This window comes from Onychostruthus taczanowskii, unplaced genomic scaffold, assembly GCF_017590055.1.
Source record: "Onychostruthus taczanowskii isolate IOZ18803 unplaced genomic scaffold, ASM1759005v1 scaffold15, whole genome shotgun sequence".
Taxonomy (NCBI): Eukaryota; Metazoa; Chordata; class Aves; order Passeriformes; family Passeridae; genus Onychostruthus; species Onychostruthus taczanowskii.
This window is the reverse complement of record NW_024498685.1, coordinates 7,965,576-7,984,705: the sequence shown is the minus strand read 5'-3', so window position 1 is coordinate 7,984,705 and position 19,130 is coordinate 7,965,576. Positions and strand designations below refer to the sequence as shown.

At 39.6% G+C, this 19,130-nt stretch overlaps 1 protein-coding gene across 1 annotated transcript in view; it reads left to right on the top strand.

Annotated features, from left to right (window-relative positions):
- ATXN10 (ataxin 10) overlaps positions 1 to 19,130 on the top strand; it is a 91,729-nt gene that overhangs the window by 62,981 nt on the left and 9,618 nt on the right. Inside the window, exon 10 of the mRNA XM_041398599.1 lies at positions 11,168 to 11,231. Within this exon, the coding sequence (XP_041254533.1) occupies positions 11,168 to 11,231 (64 nt within the window). The remainder of the gene's footprint in view (positions 1 to 11,167; positions 11,232 to 19,130) is intronic.

Sequence of the window (19,130 nt, the reverse complement as noted above, 5' to 3'; positions counted from 1 at the left end):
GAATTTTGTTTGTCACAGATACAGGAGTTCAGCTAGAAATGAGGAATCTTACTTTTTGTAGTACCTGCAGTTGTTATTACCAGACTACAAGACATTTAGAGGCACAAATAGTCAGAAAACCCTCTGGTAGTTGTAATTTAGAGGCAAATTAAGAAACAACTATGGAATCTCCTTGTGTACAGCTTCATGTATAATCTCGCTCACTAGCCTGAGGCATTAGCAAGCTTTCAGCATGAAATTTAGTGCTAGAGCATGCATTCCTGAGTTTTTGTATATCATGCATACCATATATATGGCTTTTATAGACATATAAATCACAACATCTGGAGTCTTGTTTTCTAAATGCAGAGTTGATCTTAATCTCAACGAGGTGGCTAAATTTATCTTAATAAGAGAGTCTGATCCTGTGCAAAGGTTATGCTTGGTGGATCATTAAAAGGAGATGTGTATGCTTAGAATTTCAGGTAAATGCAGAGAATAATTGCTCAGCTTTCTGTAAGTCTGGACTGTCAGCAAAGAAACAGTGTCAATGTCACATGAGGGCTGGGCCAGTCCGTGGCAGGTACAGCAAATAAGTGTTTGAGGGACCACGTCTGGCCAGAGTTTGGCATGGCTCACATGCACATCCCAACATTCTCCTCTTCCTCCCCTCAATCTTCCCCCACCAAAATCAAATCACTGTGTACTCAGCAGTTCCTGAGTGTTGCCCAGAGGAATGGAGCTTCTCAGGAGCCAGCAGCCGCAGGGACCATCTGAAAAGTGCAGCAAGGCAGTGCCAAATTCTGCATCCCAGCTCTGTGTCTGCTTGTGCACTCAGAAACTCTGCTGAAGTGAGCTGTATCAACCCAAGTTTATTGCATCCTTCAGACTTCTCTAGTGTATTGTTCACTTCAGATGAGGTTGATTAATCTTATCCTTCCTTCCACCCTGTGTTCCACATTTCCTGTAATGGTCATTTTTTTGGTCACACTGGGAGGGATTAGACCTTGGGTCCCATTGGCTTGGGCAATGGAGACCTGCACCTCAAAATGTTCTGTGTGGGTAAACCTTTGGAAGATCATTGCTGGTTCATTTGCTCGCCTCTTGAATCACCACACATTTTCAGGCTGCAATGTGCCCCTGTACTAGCCTCGTGACATTCTCTGGTTCCTAACCTATCCAGTAGTTTGTTTTCATTGAAAATAGTTTTCAAAATAAAAACAGCTCCCAGATCACAGAGAGGTTTGTTAATAGTGCATTTATCTGCTTGTCCAGGGTGGGGCAGACATTCAGGATCAGCAATGGTATTTTAGAATGCAGTTGGGCATTCTCTAAGGCCTGTGAGGAGCTGCCAAGGGAGCTGGGGGGGCTCAGCCTGGAGAAAAGGGGGCTCAGGGGGGACCTTCTGGCTCTCCACAACTCCCTGACAGGAGGGGCAGCCAGGTGTGGGTCAGGCTCTGCTCTCAGGAAACAAGGGACAGGATGAGAGGAAATGGCCTCAAGGGAAAGTTCACCTTGGACATCAAGAGGAATTTCTTCATGGAAAGGCTGGGCAGGCCAGGAAGGGGCTGCCCAGGGAGGTGGTGGAGTCCCATCCCTGGAGGTGTTCAGTGACATGGCACTCAGTGCTCCGGTATGGGTGACAAGGTGGGGATCAGTTGCAGGTTGGATTTGGTGATCTTGGAAGTCTTTTTCATCGTTAGTGGTTCTGTTAGTGAGCTGTGTTATGGTATGCTAGTGGGCCGTGTCATTTGGTGACTGGTGTCTGCAGTGGTCACAGGGGTGCAGTGTAAGGTGCTAGGATTTATTCTGCTTTTATTTATTGCTATGGTTGCAGATAATTGCTGAAAAGGGGGCAAACACTAAAGTGTTATACTACTGTAACCTAGGCTTGTTTTCTGAATTCTTTTGTGGTTTGGCAGTTTGGGACTTTCCAAAACTTTAATGGAAAAGATACAAAAACTTTGTGCTGCCAGAATCACACTTTGTAAAAATTGTCAGTGGAAAAACACTCTGTGAGTTACTTTTAACTGCAGTTACATCAGCAAAACGGGTTGCAGATGTCAAAAATGATGAGCCATCATAAAAAGATCATAATTCAGATTTCTTTTGCAGTTGAAAATGAAACACCGTTACTGACAAAATCATGGAATCATCAAGGAATTAATCCTGAATATATAAAATGTGTGAAAAAGACCCCAAACCAAAGGAATCCCCTCTGTGCTCTGCAGTGTGAGAAACATTAAACTTCTCAATAATATGCATACACAGGGATTTCCCCCACTTCTTTGGTTAAGCTGATCAGAGTAATAGAATCCCAGAATGGTTTGGGTAGGAAGGGACCTTAAAGCTTGTCTCATCCCACCCCCTGCTGTGGGCAGGGACACCTTCTGCTGGAATTATATGTCTGACATTGATTTTTACTTTTTTTTTTTTAAATCCTTGTTTTAAAGTGAAACGAAGTGAGAATGTTAAGTAATGCTGGATGCAAGAAAAATAATCATTAGAGCGTAGAAGAACCAATTGGCATTTATTTTTGCTTGCTGAATTTAGAAATTTCCAAGTGAGATGGACAACCCTGGATGTTGGGAGTGGAGGCAATTTCAGAATATGGTTGTGATAGTGATGATATATGTGGCCTCTGTGAGGGTGAGGCATTCACCAAAACAAGATGTGATTTTGGACTGGTTTTCCTCCTTTTCCATTCCACCCATTTTAAGTTGAACATAGCTGGCAGTTTTCAAGGATTTCAGCGGGACTGTGTGTCTGGGAGCAGTGGAAATGTTGGGAGAAGGAAGCAGAAAGGCAGGTGTGCCTGCTGCAGGGGAGAAATTAAGTAAGTACCAAAGGTGGCCTGAGTAGTAAAGTAACAGTCACAAGGCTGTGGTGCCCATTTTTGTCTGGAAGAGTGTGTGATCACTAGTGTGGAACACTAATGAGGAGATCTTCAACAGGAGCGTTCAGTGGTAATCTGTTTTTCTGTCAATGTCAGTGATTTTCAAAATCAGGATGTTTTTATGGATTGTCTGGAATTCTGTTCCAGAGGAAAAGTTATTCTGATGTAATAGAAAATGTAAAACAGGAGACAGCAAACTTCAAACAAATAAAAATATCCCCAAAAAATAACAAGCCTGTACACCCAACCCACAAAACAAAGTCTCTTATTTTAATTGAGATACTCATAAAATGCTTTTTAAAGCCTGACATGGAAGACAAAGGACAAAAATATGTAGCCACCAAAACAGTGGCAGCTTGCCAGACTGACTTGGAACTTCCTATTGCAACAGTGATTAAAAAGGCTGAAAGGTATCATGTGATTTGTTGTTCAACTTTTATCCCTGTATTTTTTCAGAACTTCAAAGTGAGAAGTCTTCAGTTTTCACTCTGCTTTAGAACTAAATAAATTTCTGAAGTTTTGATGGTCTTGTAGAAGTTGTCTCTAGTCACATAACTAATTCTTATACTTAATTTCCATCTGGTTTCTTTTTGGTCTGATGAAAGACAAGAGAATTAAGAGTCACTTTTATAGCAGTGGTTGGAAATCGGCAATTGAAGATTATCTGATTACTGAGTTTCGTGGACTGAGAGTAGGAGAGTGTGTGACTAGAAGTACATAAATGTGTGCTGTGGTGTTGATGGAAATTTGTACAAATTCAGCTGATTTGCAGGGCAGTGTTGAATACTGGATGATGTTTAGCACCATTTTTCTCTTCTGCTGCTGCTGCCAGGGTGGGGCAGAGGCTACACTAGCAAGTATAATACGTTTCAAGCAAAATGAGTCTGTGTTGGACCTCGCTTTATCCACATCAAGTCACAGATCTAAACCATACGACAGCAAACAAGCTGCTTCTCATGGCAGCATCTATTTGTTGTGGCTTCTGCTTCAGGAACTATACATAAGAGAATGAGGAAAGCTGCATTGTTTAAAAAGCAAATGTTCTAGTTGTGTTACTGTCTCTTGTGGGAACCTATTCTGAATTCTCAAGTGTTTGTATTATCATCTCAATGGATGGAGACTCCTGCGTTTTGCTCTTGGAAAGACTAGTTGAAAAAATGATTCAGCAGCTGAGTTAGCCTGTTACCCTCTCCTCTCAGCTGGGCACTCTGCATCTGCTTGTTTTGGCTCAGTGTGATGGTGTGCTTGGAAGCTTCATCTCCCCTTCCTCTTCCATAAGGCCAAAACTCTCTTTTTCTAAACTACTTCTCTGAGGAAAGGTTTAGGACATCACAAAGGTACCCCACATTTAGATTCTAAGATTTTTTAAATTATTTTTTTTACCTCCAAGGAAGAGGCAAAGATCTTTCTCCACTTTTGGGAGAGTTGAAATAAACTTCTTTTCTCTCTGGGAAATAATGCTGAAAGAGAGTGAATATCTTTAAAATCAACATAGCAGGAGCAACAGATTTTGTTGCCATGATTTCTGAGTTTCAGACATTAAAGTGTTAAATCCATGCTTCCCTAGGTGGTGCAGAGGTGGAAGAGTGTTCTGTGGACGTTGCCTTGGTTGAAGTGGACATGAGCAAAGTCATTGATACTGGTCCAAGGGGCTCTCAGAGCAGCTAAGGAAGGCTGCTGTGATGTCCTGGAGAAGGGAGCCTCTGTCCAGAAGGATTTAAAAAGATCTGCAGAACGTGGTGAACTCCGATCACAGACTTGATGGCCACAAGCCACAGCTGCCTGTATTCTAAACCAAAGTGCCTGTAGTCTGCCTTGGAATCCAGCAGCACGGAAGGCCTAAAGTAGTCTTGGTATTTTGCAGTAGAATAGTCTGTGTATATCTCCTGTCACGTCTGCTGATTGGAAAAACAAACTAAAAGCCCAAAACCAAGACTCAGAAATGAAAAAAAATGAAGTAATGTTTTTCAGTACCATCATAGATGCAGAGAAGCCTGTTTGGAAACCTAACAGCTGCTGTGTTCTACTGTTATTAAGCTCTTCTGTTACCCACATTGGATGCTGGATTCTGCCCAGATGTCTAAGCACTCATTAACTGTTTGTTGAGGAGGTCTTGGAGAAAAATTTACTCTTGTTAGTCAGCCTATTTGGTGTCAAGGTCTGAAGGATGTATTTCTCACTACAGAAGTCATTATGTAGTCTCATGTGGTACGTTCAGAAGGAGTAAAGCTTAAAAATATCTTTCATGTTGGCCAAAGACTGGCAACAAATGCCCAGTGTATATTTCATTGCAATCCTTTTCTTTGATATAATTTAGTATTCTAGTGTGATTTTCTGTCTCAGGAAGTCATGCAGACTTAGAGACAGAAGGGTTTGAGAAGCTGGGAGCCATTCATCTTTCCCGGGCAGCACCAGGAAGGGTGTTCATGGCTAAGGTTTGTTAGGTCATTTGCAGAGGCTTGGAATGTTGGAGGCTGCTCCCTGAGTCTTGAGACTTGTGTGTCAGTGTATGGCAATGCTTCATTCACCATTACCAATAATACATGTGTACTGTGAATGGTCTGTTCTTTAGGCTCACTGCTTCTTGTAGATGTGGATAATAAAAAGTGCTGTTTTCCTAATTAAAGGTTGCTGTGTTCACCAGCAAGCTTCTGCTGTAGGTTAACCATGTTGCTTATGCAATAAACTTTATCAATTGTGGGGTTTAGGCCTTACTCGTATTCCTTTTTTTTTCTTCACAGTCAGTTCAGATATTTTCTCAGTATATTAAATGGTACAAAATTCTTTTTACTCTAGAAAACATGAAGTTGTTTCCATTTGTACAGTTGGGGAATCCTTTTTATTTGCTCTAAGGCATTAATCTGAAGTTATATGGGTTTATAAGAAGAAATTCATATGAATGGTCTGACATCCAAAATACAAATTATTTTAAGGTTACTCTGTCATGTGAAGTCAGTGAATATGCAGGATTATTCCACTAATGGTGAATAATGATATTTTTTTCTAGAACTGCTTCCGAATTTTACATACTTTGATAAATTTCTGACAACTATTTCCAACTTTATAACCAAGAAAAGGTCACACTAGACTAGAAAGAATCTGAAATTCAAGTAAATGTGAGGAAAAGTTGACTTGGGCTTCTTTCCATGGTCTTAGCCTTTTCATTTTTGCTAGGGTGAGATGAAAATGTCTCAGACTCACACAACCATTCAGAGAGGGATCTCCTGCCTAAAGCTGAATTAAGAGTAGGTTCCTCAGGGATTGTCTATGAGTCTTGAAGTCCTCCAAGATGGAGAACCCACAGTGGCTGCTCCATATCCTCATAGTAAAAAATATTTCCTTGTATCTAGCCAGAACCTTCTCAGTTGCACTTTTAAATCCATATTTTCTCTATTTAAACTGCTTTGAACCCGAGTTAGGAGAGCAGCTCTGTCCTGGTGGCCGGTTTGTAGGGGTGTGAAAAGGCTGCCAGCAGGTTCTCCTCTCCAGGGTGTAACCCCCAATTCCCCCAGGCTCTCTGGAAAGCCCCTCAGGTAGGTTGTCTGATGAGTTTCAGGGAGGGAAATTGCTTCCCTGGCTCTGTGGGCTGAGCTCACACAGATGCAGCTCAGGATGCTTTGGATGCGTGTGCGTGGATGTTAATCTCTGCATGATTCAGCTCTTGAGAAGTGTGTTGCAATTCAATCATTTCAGTAATCCAGGGCACTAAGAGAAGTCATAGAATACAGGCATCAAGTGTGTTTTGCTACCTTAATGCATTCCTTAGGATTCCTGTGGTGATGCCAGCCCAGCTGTATTAACGTTCCCTTTCTCTCTGACTTCACTTCCTCCAGGTTTTAATTATATTAGCCAGTCTAATTTGTCTGAGCTATATGGGGATCAGATTTACTGTTGTGCTCCTTCTTTTAGCCATGTGAGAATCAGCAAATAGAGCAGATGAGAAACCCAAAGAAGTGTTCCAGAGAGGGGAGCCAACCAGCACAGCCCTGCCTAGGCACCAGGTGCTGCTGCTTGAGTGAGTTTGGGCGCTTTGAGCTGTGTGACAGAACTGGAAGCATTACAAAGGGTGAAGGGAAGGAGCCAAGTTCATAAAATTGTGAAGTTTGCCAGTTTGATTGCTCCCAGAAACCTTTTAAGTTCCATGATGGGAGTTAAAATTTAATACTGTGGAGATAAATGTGATTGAAGACAGACTTTTTGACTGGTAGGAAATTGGTGATCTCCAATGAATGTTGTCTCTAGAAGTTTTCCTTATAAATGGTTCCTGCTTGTTCCTATTTTTTGACTCATTTCTAGAATATGTTTCCCACCCGTAACTGCTTTTTAACCTAGAAATTTGTCTTTCTGTTTTTCATTGTGATTATAAATAATGTGTTAAAAGAAGAGTAAGTGTCAGCATTACTCAGACTGTTACTGGTCCACTTCTGTTTGAGAGAACATACTCTTTTTGCTCACCTATAGTTTGGCAAAACACAACTTCTAAGAAATAGGAGATTGTAGTTGCATTTTACAAGATGCAGGCAGACTGAGCAACAAGCACGGTCATACTCAGAGAATTTGCATTCTTACCCCTGAGCTGAGCTCCATTGCTGCTAGAGGGGAAGATTCAGTAAGTACTCTCAATTACTTTATACTTTTCCTGGGCTCTGCTGGGAATGATTGTGTTAATGGTAATTATTTCTGTGTACTTCATAAGAAAGTACTGGGAGATTGTCAGGAGCAGTTCTGTTTAGGCTCATATCCTTCACTATGCTACTGACATTGTTTATATATTGGTCATAAATGTGACTTCTGTAAGACAACATAAATTGTCAATTTTTGTCTGTATTTTTTTCATTGATTATCAAGAGAAAAAGAGTAGCTTTTTCCTAGGGGCTGATATATGTCCCAGATTACCTGAATTAAAGACTATCATTCCTTGGCTATGGAAGCAGTAGGCAAATACAGCCTTGAGCTAGTTCTTCCCATGAGCTTTGTTTTATATTTGTACAGCACCTTTGCTTACATGAGCTTCTTTTTAGAGCCTGGTTTAAATAATAAAGATAGATTATTAAATTTCAGATGCAGGGAAAGAGAAAAAAACTAACAGTCACTGGGAAAGGCATTTTCTCTTCAGTGTAATACATTTAAATTTCTCTTACTGGCATGACACATCTTGATTGTGTTTCAGAAGCAAGTGCAGTAAACAAATTACAGCAATATAAAGCTGTGTTGTGAAAGTAGGCTTTTTAACTGGCAGGAATGGATACCTGCCTTGGAATGCTGGATGTTCTGTGTTTCTGCTATTTTAGAAAACTATTTCAGAAACTGACAACGTTAGGGCAAGATATTCATTACTGACTTGACAGAACCACTAGAGATCATTAGCACAGAGCTGGATTGTTTAAATTCTAAACTTGTCTTAAGTTACCTTGCAGCTCCGTTTTCTGTTTCAGTGTAGTTCAGAATACAGTATTATTCCAAACTACACTGTTCTTGATAATAAAATAACCTCGTGGCTTTGCTACAGTCCAGTGCAGTTCCCTGTTATTGGCCAACTGTGTTGTCAGTAATGTAAATGGAGAGTAGATTTTGTGATATTTTTTTTTGTAACACAGGCCAACATGTACAGTTCTGTTCAGCAGACACCACAACTGTCCTATTCTTTAGTTTCTCTCTATAATTTCTTCCAAAATCTAGACAAATTATAGCCAGTTTCACACCAGCCACAGATGTTCTCTTCACAAGGTACTTTCACACCATATTTAAAGTAAGATTAGGGTTTTGTGAATATTAACTCCTTCCCCAAGCCCTGCAGAAGGTCCCTGCAGAAGCTCTACTGGCTTGCTCTACACTGGGCATTTCACAGACAAGTCTCTTCAAAGCAAAAACTCTGAGACCAATAATTATTTGGAAGAGTTCCCAAAGCCCTTTCTGTTGGGCAGTGTAGTTCCAATGGATCTGTGTAAGAGGTTGAGGTGTAAGACGATTTCTCAATGTTTGCAAAATGTGCTGGATTGGGAGGAAAGGAAATGAGAGCAGCAGGATTTGAGAGACTTTCAGCAATGCAAGTGAGACACTGGGTTGGGCAATGATTCTTCCCTGACTGCCTCTGGCACTCGTGTTGCACAGGTGGCTCTGCTATGCAGAGCAGTTGCTGAACAGGCTCACATTGCAGAGAACAAATTGTTGGTTGCCATAAAGTGTTTTTTCCAGTGGACCACTGGAGGTTCAGGAACAGCTGGCATGGACTGGAACTTTTCTAATAGTGGTTGCTCAGGATTTGACCTCTTCATCTCATGAGTCACTTGGAGTATATAGGTTTGTCTTGGGAAGGTACCTTGTAAGGTTTTTCTTCTTGCTCCATTTCCCTGTGTAGTAAGTCATAGGTGACATTCCAAAGCTGGCATTGTGGTAACAGAAGCTGTGCCTAATTCCTGCAAATTGTATGTACAGTTGAATTGTATGATGTTAAAGAAACTCCAAGGGGGGAGGTGCAATGCAGTGGTAGTTAGCAACTTGTTTTTTCATGAAGTTATCACAGAGGCTGTGGTTTGCTGCTGCTGTTCCCACATAACTTGGAAGGAATCTTCTCATATTCTTGCAGTAACTTTTTGAAGTGTTGATGGATCCTAATTAGAACTGTACTTTCCCAAAATGCTTACTCTGTTAAGTAGACACCTCGTTTGAATCAAACCTGGAGCATACTATTGCATGGTTTGTTTCTGCTGACAGCACTGGGTCCAAATTAATTTCTACTGTTCAGCATTTCACTGGTGGGAAATAAGAGGTAGCATTGTAGGCACATCAGAGTTTGGCTACAGCCTGAACATCAAAGAACCAGCATTTCCCAAGCATGTGCAAGTGCTGTGTTACTTAAAGGTCAAGCTTTGAAGTGTGATACTGTGCATGGTGCGTGGCCTTTGGAGAAAACACAAACTTTTAGTGGAAAGAATGGATGTTTTTGAACTTGTATTATTAACTGTATTTCATGTAGGTAAAGTTAGGCATGTTAGCACAGATGTGCAAGGTGGGTTTTAAGACATAGCAGTGCTCTTTGCTTCTTATACCTGTAAGCATTGCCTGTCTGTTTGTCTCCGCTGCTTTCTCATGTAGCTTGAGACTCTGCAATAACATTATCTGAAAAGGAACTTAAAAGAGGCATGTGCTCATCTTTGTCTCTGAATTCAGTTTTATTATCCATAGGCTGTTTGGGATTTCACATCTGAATCTACTCGACTTGCCTTTCTTATCACAAAACTTGTTTTTCAGAAAGCTGCAGTGTAAATTTTGAGATTTATTGTTTTACTTGGTACATAAAAATGAGTCTTGTTTGGGGCAAAAAGATGGAATAGAGAACACCATCATCAAGCTACGCCCTAAATTGGCATTACATTAAATTCCATTAACTGGCAGTTCTTGGTGTGAAATTAAATTTTAAGAAATTAAAGAACTTAAGATTTGGACAAATACAGCTTGGGTATCACAGAATGGTTGAGGTTGGAAGGGACATGTGAAGCTATTAATATGCATGTGTGATGTGACAGTGTACCTTAGGAGTCTACACAAATTTCTTGTGGAACATATTTCCGTAAGATAATAATGCTCCATGTCTATTATTAAGATCAGCTTGTGCCAAGTACTTGGTAAAGTGTATGTTCATTAATCTGTTAGGATTATATGTTGTTAACTCATTCACACACACAAGTGTAGCAGTGCAATTCATGAACTCCCATGTGTGTGTATGCACAGGGAGCTAAAGACCAGATCTCATCTTTGCTCATTTGCCAGGAAAGTGGCAAATTTCCATAGTTCCATAAGGAACACTTTGTCAAAGGAAAAATGGCTCTTACTTGATATAAAGAATTTGTGCTGGGCACATACAAGTAACACATTGCTACTGAAGGTACAGCAGATGTGGTCTCATGCAAACTTGTGTGTGTAGGTGTATTTTTCACCTTCTTTTTTTTCCTATTTTTTGCTCCACAATTTTTGGTGGTTCTTCCCTCTGGAAGAAAGCAGGAGCTTTAAGTGAGCATAGCTTATCTGGCTCAGTGTGAGAAACAGAAAATACCTCAGTCAAACACTTGCTAAATGAAGGGAGAATATGAAATTAGTGCCTGCTTGTGTTACTGTTTTATGATACTCATGCTGACAACACCAGGTTTACTCTGCAATTCATGTTAGCATGTTTAATAGTTTTGATGAAACAAACATCCCTGTTTCATTTTTACATATTTCTTGCATGGAACATTGTTAGTATTGTTACTAATCTGAGACATCTGTTAAATTAAACCTTTTGGATTTTTTTAGGTGTATGATTTGGATGGCATTTCCTTGATTCTGGACAATTGCAGCATTGATGACAACAATCCTTGTATCCTTTACAAAATAATTCTGTTTATTGACTATGACTCATGAGAAAAGGTGATGGGGTTTCATGGATTTATGCCAGCATTGCTTTCACAGGGTATCTAAATGTAACTGACCTCTTGAGCTTCTAGGTTATATTTAAATAGTTCAGCAGTGAGCAAGGGCACAAATAGGCTTCCATGAACTGGATTCTAAGTAAGTTAACTGTGGTTATTTTCCATTTCCTAAAATAATAAATATTACTGGTTTGCAAGTGTTTATTCAAAGAGCTGTGTCAGAAATCTGAATTCAGACTCTGGTCATTGTATCAGTTTTTAGAGCTTTTGCTTCCATTGAAATCTGTTCAGGAAACTGAAATAAGTACCTCATCAATTCTCTACACTTGTTAAATCAGATTGGGGAGCTTATTCTAAGCACAGAGACAAGGCTAACAAGCTGTTATGAAAATGTGTATAGTTGAGAAAATAAATTATGCAAATTACTGAAATGTTGGGGAGATTTTAATATAAATGGCATTGTGCTTCATATTAGAGATTTTTTTTCTTGGAATTTAAGAGCAGAAACTTTCAAAAATAGATTACTGTTAGAGGGAAATAATCTTTTATTGAAGATAAGCACTTGTTAAGCAGAGTTATACATCTCTTCAAGTAATACAAGTGTGTTCAGTGACTGAGCTGTGATTTTCTGTCATCTAATCATTAGCTCTTTGTTTCTGATAATTGCATCTGGAAATAAATGTCTTTCCTGTACAGAGTCATGTCAGCTTTTTTATGCTGAACACATGAATAGGTTTTCAAATGATTATATAAGAAAAAGCACATTCTTTTTAGCAAGTATAACAAACAAACAAAAGGAGTAGTGAAAATGTTTCATATTCTCTCAGTTGCGTCCTGCAGAACGTCATGTACATATAAATATGTCCTAAAATGATGAAATAATGTAGATGATAACACAATGTTAACAAACTGGGTGGAAGAACAAGGAGTGGTAAGTATCCTCTGAGTTATTCAGTTTGATGCTTTGTATCCACAAGTTTTACATCTTCAGTATTCCTGTAGTTTGAGACCTGACAGTGCACTGAGTGGCAGAATTGTATTTCCATGGTCCAGATCTGGTAATGGGCACTGCTGGTTGTGGTGGGATGGGCAGGGAAATTTACCTTTCCCAAAGTGGAAAAGCAGTGCTGAGAAAACCTAGTAAGGAGTTTTTGTCCCAAGTGACTCTTCTTTGCTGGAAAGCACAGCTGTGCAACCACTTCTGGGATTAATCCTTCATTTTAGCTGTAGCAGAAGAGGGTAAAGTTGGAGACTCTCAAAGGGTGGGCTTGTAATTTATGGTCACGAATGAAAGGAAGATAAAATACCATGAGAGTCTTTACTGAGTTTTGAGCAAAGTGGAACATCTTGTGCTTTTTGATACAGGCTGACATTTTCTGGCTATACCATAAACTTACTAGAGAATAAAGCTTTGTTTACTTGGCTTTTAACAACATAATAAGACCTCTTAATGTGAGCTTTCACCAGTGATCCACAGCATACAGTATTGGGGGATATGGAAAATGAGTAGCACGTGGGCATAGGGAGGACTTGCCTGCTGTGACAGAGTTGGCTGCATCAACTTCTGGAGTGCAGCTCCTGGTGATGCCTTAAGTTGTAGCTTTCATATTTTTTAGATTTTGTACTGCCTTAGTGTGTGACTCTGAACTTCATGTAAAGTGTTAGCCAATTCTCTTCACAGGGTAGTCAAGCAAAACAATCTTTTTCCAGCCCCAGAAGCAAGGACACATTACAGCTTTAGGGTCAAGAAGTATAAACAATGGCAAATTGAGAAGAGCAATGGCAAACAGAGGTGAACAATCTGGGAGGATGGGACTTCATAACCTGAAGCTTCAAGTGGACAATTAACCCCAATATGTAAATGGACCAAAACTTACAAAAGTGTGAGAACTAGTGACAGCTCATCCATCTTCTGGGTCCATCTTGGGCAGAGCCACGATGGGACTCTTGTACTGCCCAAGATGAAGGCCTTTGAAGGCCTTCTAGGAAATACTTACAAGTTTGTTTCTTTTTAGTTTATTTCTTCTTTAGAGTTTATTTATTTATTTATTTATTTATTTATTTATTTAACTTTAAATCTAATAAATACCTACAAGTTTATTTCTTTATAGTTTATTTCTTCTTTAGAGTTCATTCCTTTAACTCTATCTAGCCTCTGTTCCAGGTCAGCCTCTTTAGGCATCTCTGACTATGGCTCTGTTTATTGTTTTGACCTCTTGCTATTCCAGGTGCTCTTGTGCTACATGAAGGTAATGCTCCCCTGCTTCTCTCCTCCCTCTAACATTCCTCATCTGCTGCATTCCCAGCAGGTCATTCACAGGGAAGCAGAGGACAAGTTTGCAGTTCAGATCTGTCTCTACTTTCATCTGCTCTGCAGCATGTTCTGCTACTTCTGGACACCTGATGCCTGAATCTATTGCATAATGTTTCTCTGAAGAGATTTGACAGTTTCTTTGCACTCTCTGTGTGCTCCAGTCCTGCCTGGCACAGATCCCAGAATCACTGAATGGCTAAAGCTGGAAGGAACCACAGTGGCTCATCCTCAGTTTTCCAAGGTGGGGTGGAAAGCTGCAAGAAAGAGCTCAGCACAGCTCTTCAAGCATGGCTCCTTCAGGAAGTCATGTCCAGAAAGTTCATTTTACATTCTTATTCCTAGTGCCTGTTGTTGTGGTTTCAGGCTGCGTTATTTGTATTTCTCCTTGGAGAAAGCTGACTGGAAAAGGTTTCACCCAGAATCTTTTGATATAATAACTTCTTAGATTTCTTAGTAAGTCTTGGTAGATGCACATTTTTGTTGAATCTGTTTTGGAATCACCCAAGCTCTACAGTTAAGATGTCGTTATGTTTTCTCCATTTTACTAGAAAATTTCTGCCTTCAAATTACACATACAAAATTTCTCACCAAAAAATGTAACTTTTGTGGTAAAAGCAATAAGATATTTTTCTGGATGGAAAAAAAAAATTCTCTAAACTGTGCAATTTATCAGGGGAAGCTGGACTGCCATGGTAGATGTTAAAGGAGCTCTTCATTACATTTGAGAGGAAAAATTCTTTGATAAATCTTTTTATTTGTAGCATATGGAAGTATACTGAAAGAGGAAATGGGTCTTCTCTTATCCTAAATTAATTTCCTCTGTAAACCTGTCATTACCTTAAAATTGCTTTCTTTGAGATCCTGAACAGTTCTTTAATGGGCATAGAAATACCAGGGAGTTTGTAGTCTTACAAAGTTCAACTGACATGTTTGCATTGCTGTAATTATTTTTTTAATTCATCTTTCAGTCTGAGTTTGGGAGAACTGTTACATTGTCTGATTATATCTCAGACTTGTAGCTTCTACATTTATACTAGCAAACAGGTTTTTTCCTTCAGGATATTTCATGAGTAAAAACAAACAAACCACCTCTCTCATAGTTACAGACAAGAAGATGATTATGGACAGTTAAAAACAAATTTACTGTGCCTCTGTAATTATTTGAATTGGTATTTTAATTTTCCAGCTACTTCAACTTTTCATGTAAATGCAACAGAGAGATGCTGAAGGATGCCAGATTTTCTGTGGCTCTTAAGTTTTCAGTACAGGACAAAGGGTAAACAGAGTCAGACTGGGGAGAAGCAGTTCATTAAGAGTTAAACTTCAAAGAAGTTTAATACCACTTTTTCTATACCTGGTAAATCTTTCATAGATTGGCTGTGTCCTAGTCATAACTCTTCTTCTGTTTCAAAGGAAAACAGGGTGTTTCAAAATGCAAGCAGAGTTACTTGCCTTTAGATTAAGGAGAGATTCCTGTATGAGCTAATCTTTATTTTTGAAAATTCAGTTTCTTGTTCTGCTTCTGAAAAGTGGGAACATCCTGTCTTACCTTTGTAACCTGTGCTTAAAAACAAATAAATTGAACCTGCTAAAAGATAGCAGAGAGGGTTGGAGATGCCTATCTGGGTAATACCAGTAAAAAATTTACTCCAAATCCTGCTTTTCAGGTTACTTGTGTTGAAAAGGTATACTAAATTCAAATCTTTTCTATTTTGCTCTCTGAATCATCGTCTTCCTCGTCTCTGACTGGCTCTATCATCAGACAAGAGCCCTTCCTTTTGTTCTTGCCTTTTACCTCATCCTAAGCTCTTCCTGCTCCTTCCAGCTTCATTTCTGCCCTTTCACAGGTTCCATTTCCTCAAGGTAAACATGAGCAGGGAGGTCAGCCTGTTCTGATCAAAATACTTTTGACCCTAATCACTCAAAAAAAGGTGCTTATGAGAGGCTTTAAATAAACTGACCTGTTTAGTATTGAAGACTTTTCAGTTCACCTTAACTAAGCTGCTCAGTTTTTCACTGCTTGCTAACATTTGTGCTCATGAGTAACACACACAGATGTGCCTTCTTTTTTGTTTTTCAGTGGCTGTCCATAGAAATATTTATTACTATTTTGGGGGAAAAAAATATTATCCAGAGTACTGCAATATAATGGCTGTTAGTTAGTGGTAAAACTTGAAAGTCAGAAGTGAACTGCAGTTTTGACGATGGGATATTCTTGTTTTTCAGGCTGCTTGCCAGTATTACCCTTTTGAGATTCTTATAGGTGTCTCAGTAAATTGATTTTGTGAATGTCTGGATTTAATCAGAATGTCCTTATATAAGTATCTATTTTATATAAACTGTGTTAATTAACACAGTTTTCTATTAGCCAGGAAATCAGCCATACATGAAGAATATGTATCCTGCTGTAAGGATGTATATATATATATATATATATATATATACATATGTGTATTATATATGTGAGCAAACACCTAGCAAGCTGTGTTTTAGGAGTAAGAATTTTCAGCATTTGAAAGGAAAAGCTTGATATGGAAAGGAAAACGTTGATATGAATATCCATACACAGATCCCTTAGTATGAATAATGGATGAAAATGTAGAAAGAGTAAGTTAATTTCCAGATACTCCTTCCAAAACTGCTTCTATTATATTCAGTCTTCCAAAACTGCTTCTATTATATTCAGTCTTCCAAAACTGCTTCTATTATATTCAGTCATCTGAGAGGTAGATTGAAAATACTTTTGACTTCATGGCAGCAGCAAGTATAATTGTGGTTCATGAAACTGGCTAAAGCTGGAAGAAATCAACTTGCTATGGTCTACAACAATGGCAGTTTGTTTTTGCAAGATGCCAGCAAGGACTTTTGGGGGAGCTGACAGACATTTTTATCTAAGTTACAGAGCGCAACCTTAAACAGGCCACATGCTGTAAAACAGCCTCACCACTGAGTGGGAGCCAGTAAAAAGCAAAAATAGGAGAGTGAGTTGACTTTTTCAAGTGAGCCATCACAGAGCTGAGCATTTTCATGCATGTGTGACTATCCCATGTGTGTTGCTGAGAAAATACAGCAACAATAGCACTTCAGCAATGGTTGCCTTTTTTTTTGGGAAGCTCATTACAGGCACTGACTGTGCATTAAGAAGTTTGATGTGACCTATTTGATTCTGTATTTTTATAAGCATACACCAAATCACATTATTATATGATCACTGCAAAGGACCCACTGATGAGAACTGCAATGGTCTCCTCATGCCCAGTCAAGTTCTGCCCACTTGGACAGAACTTGGCCTTCCCAACCCAGGAAATGGAATTACCATTTTCCTCCTAACAGTAGCACTTGCTTTGCTGCACAAGTAAATTTGAAGGCTACCTAGGCAAAAAGGGGAGTGCAGTCTTTGGTAGGTGGCAAGTGATTTTGCATTATTGTTGATTGCTCTGTGTCATCCAGGGATGACAGAGAATGCTGCAAACGTCTTCCTTTCTGTCAACCAGTGCTGAATGTGTCACTGTGGTTTAACAAGCAGTGGTTGAGGTCAGCAGTGGAAGAATGGGACTTACCAGCACAGGTTAAGAACATAAATTGGTTGGCCTGAACCCTTCATTGATAGAGCCAAAGGCAAAATAAAACAGCTGAGTGGAAGCCAGCTCTGCCTCTTCTCACTGGCACAGGGTGCCCAGAGAAGCTGTGGCTGCCCCATCCCTGCCCCCATCAAGGCCAGGTTGGACAAGGCTTGGAGCAACCTGGGATAGTGGAAGGTGTCCCTGCCCATGGAATTAGAAGAGTTTGGAACGAGAGGTGGAGCTGGTTTGGAACTCAGTGAGCTCTAAGGTCCCTTCCAACCCAAACCAGTTTGTGATTCTATTCTGTGATTCCACCATAGATGGAACTAGGAACCCAAGAAGTCACTGTATTGCCATGTTCCACTTCAGACCGATTCAGTTCCTGTGTGCTGAGAATTGTTTTTAAAGAGAGTGGAGAGAGTGGAGGATTCCTGCCTTGTGCAAAACCTGAGCTCTGACTGAATGTAATTTTAAGGTACAGAGAAGAACTGGTCAGACGAGAAGCTGGAACAGGTACAAGTGTGGTTATTCATTGAGCAAGAACAGTCTGAGAGGGGCTTATTTCTTTCACCTTACTCACTAGATGAAATCCTGCCCTGTTCTGCAAGTTGATGTGAATTCTTTCTAGCTGTGTTTTGTTAGTGGCTAAGGGAGACCAGGGCCCTGCATGGGTTAGAAGGGAATCCCTCAGTGTTGTTTCAGGGTGGGGCTTTAGCTGGCTGGTTTTTGAAGTGGCTCCCAAAAGGCTTCAGCCAAACTGCTATTTCCAAACACTATATTTGGTTGTACTTGGGAAGGTCACCTGCCTACCAGTGCCTACTGCTGTCACTGCCTATCAAAGGTATTTTTTATACTCTTGAAAGAAGCATTACCAGATTATCCAGTCTTTTTTTGCATCAGCATTAATTGACCAAAGAAAACTCGATTCCAAGTAGATTTTTTCAGTGTATTGCCTAAAGTGTCCTGAGTGGGATTATTATAAAGCTCCAAAGGGAGGGGAGCTGAGTGCTGCTCCCTGTTGGAAAGGGCACAGGAGGCACTCCTTGTATAACCTAGCCTTGTCTTAAATTCCACTAAACACTGGCTGCACATCCCAGGAGCTGTGATAACATAGCTTCCATGTCTCCACTCATTGTTTGTCTTTTCTGGATGCTGCAAACTCCTCAGGGCAAAACTCAGTTGAAGGTGGAGAAACAAAGCAAAAACCTACCATATTAAGCATATTTGGTAGATCTAAATTCTGGTACAAAGACTGTAATTCTCAAGTATTTATTGCTAGAAAACGTTTATTTTAAAATTAAAAAAAAAATGACATCTTGTGAGGTGTTACATTACAAATTCTGTCTCCCACACTGTTCCCCAGGAAAACTTTTCTCCTGTCAAATGCGACATTCTCCTCATATGAAAAATACTTGAGAACACAGAAAGAATGCAGTGTGCAGAACAGAAATAGATACTCTGAGAAATTAAAGGACTTAACCTTTTTTTGTCTTCCAGAAATGACCACAGATCATACTTTGTGTTTTATCATTTAACAAAATTACAATTTCTAATTATATATTTCAGGTTGCTGATTATGTAATTCCTGAATTTTTTTTTTTTTTTTTTTTTTGTAGAGCACCTGCAGGATGATTAAAATACTGGAAATACTTGAAATAGTTAATAGTTTAAAAATATTGAACTTCAGAGTTTGGGGGGAGGGGGTGGTGGTGTTAGTAATTTTCTTGAGAGTTTATAAAATGCTAACACAAATTTGCAGAGATGTGAATATGAATCTATTCTTCAGTATCTCATTTCTACCCAGCTATCACCATGAAGAAACATGTGATATACAGGGTCACTCTTAAAGCTGGAGGAAATCTAACAGAGCTATAGAGAATGTGAGAAGGCCCTTTCAAATGTTACATTCTAATATTTCTAATCCCTTGTGAGGAATAATCTCTGTAGGCACCAACTCATGCATGTAAAAG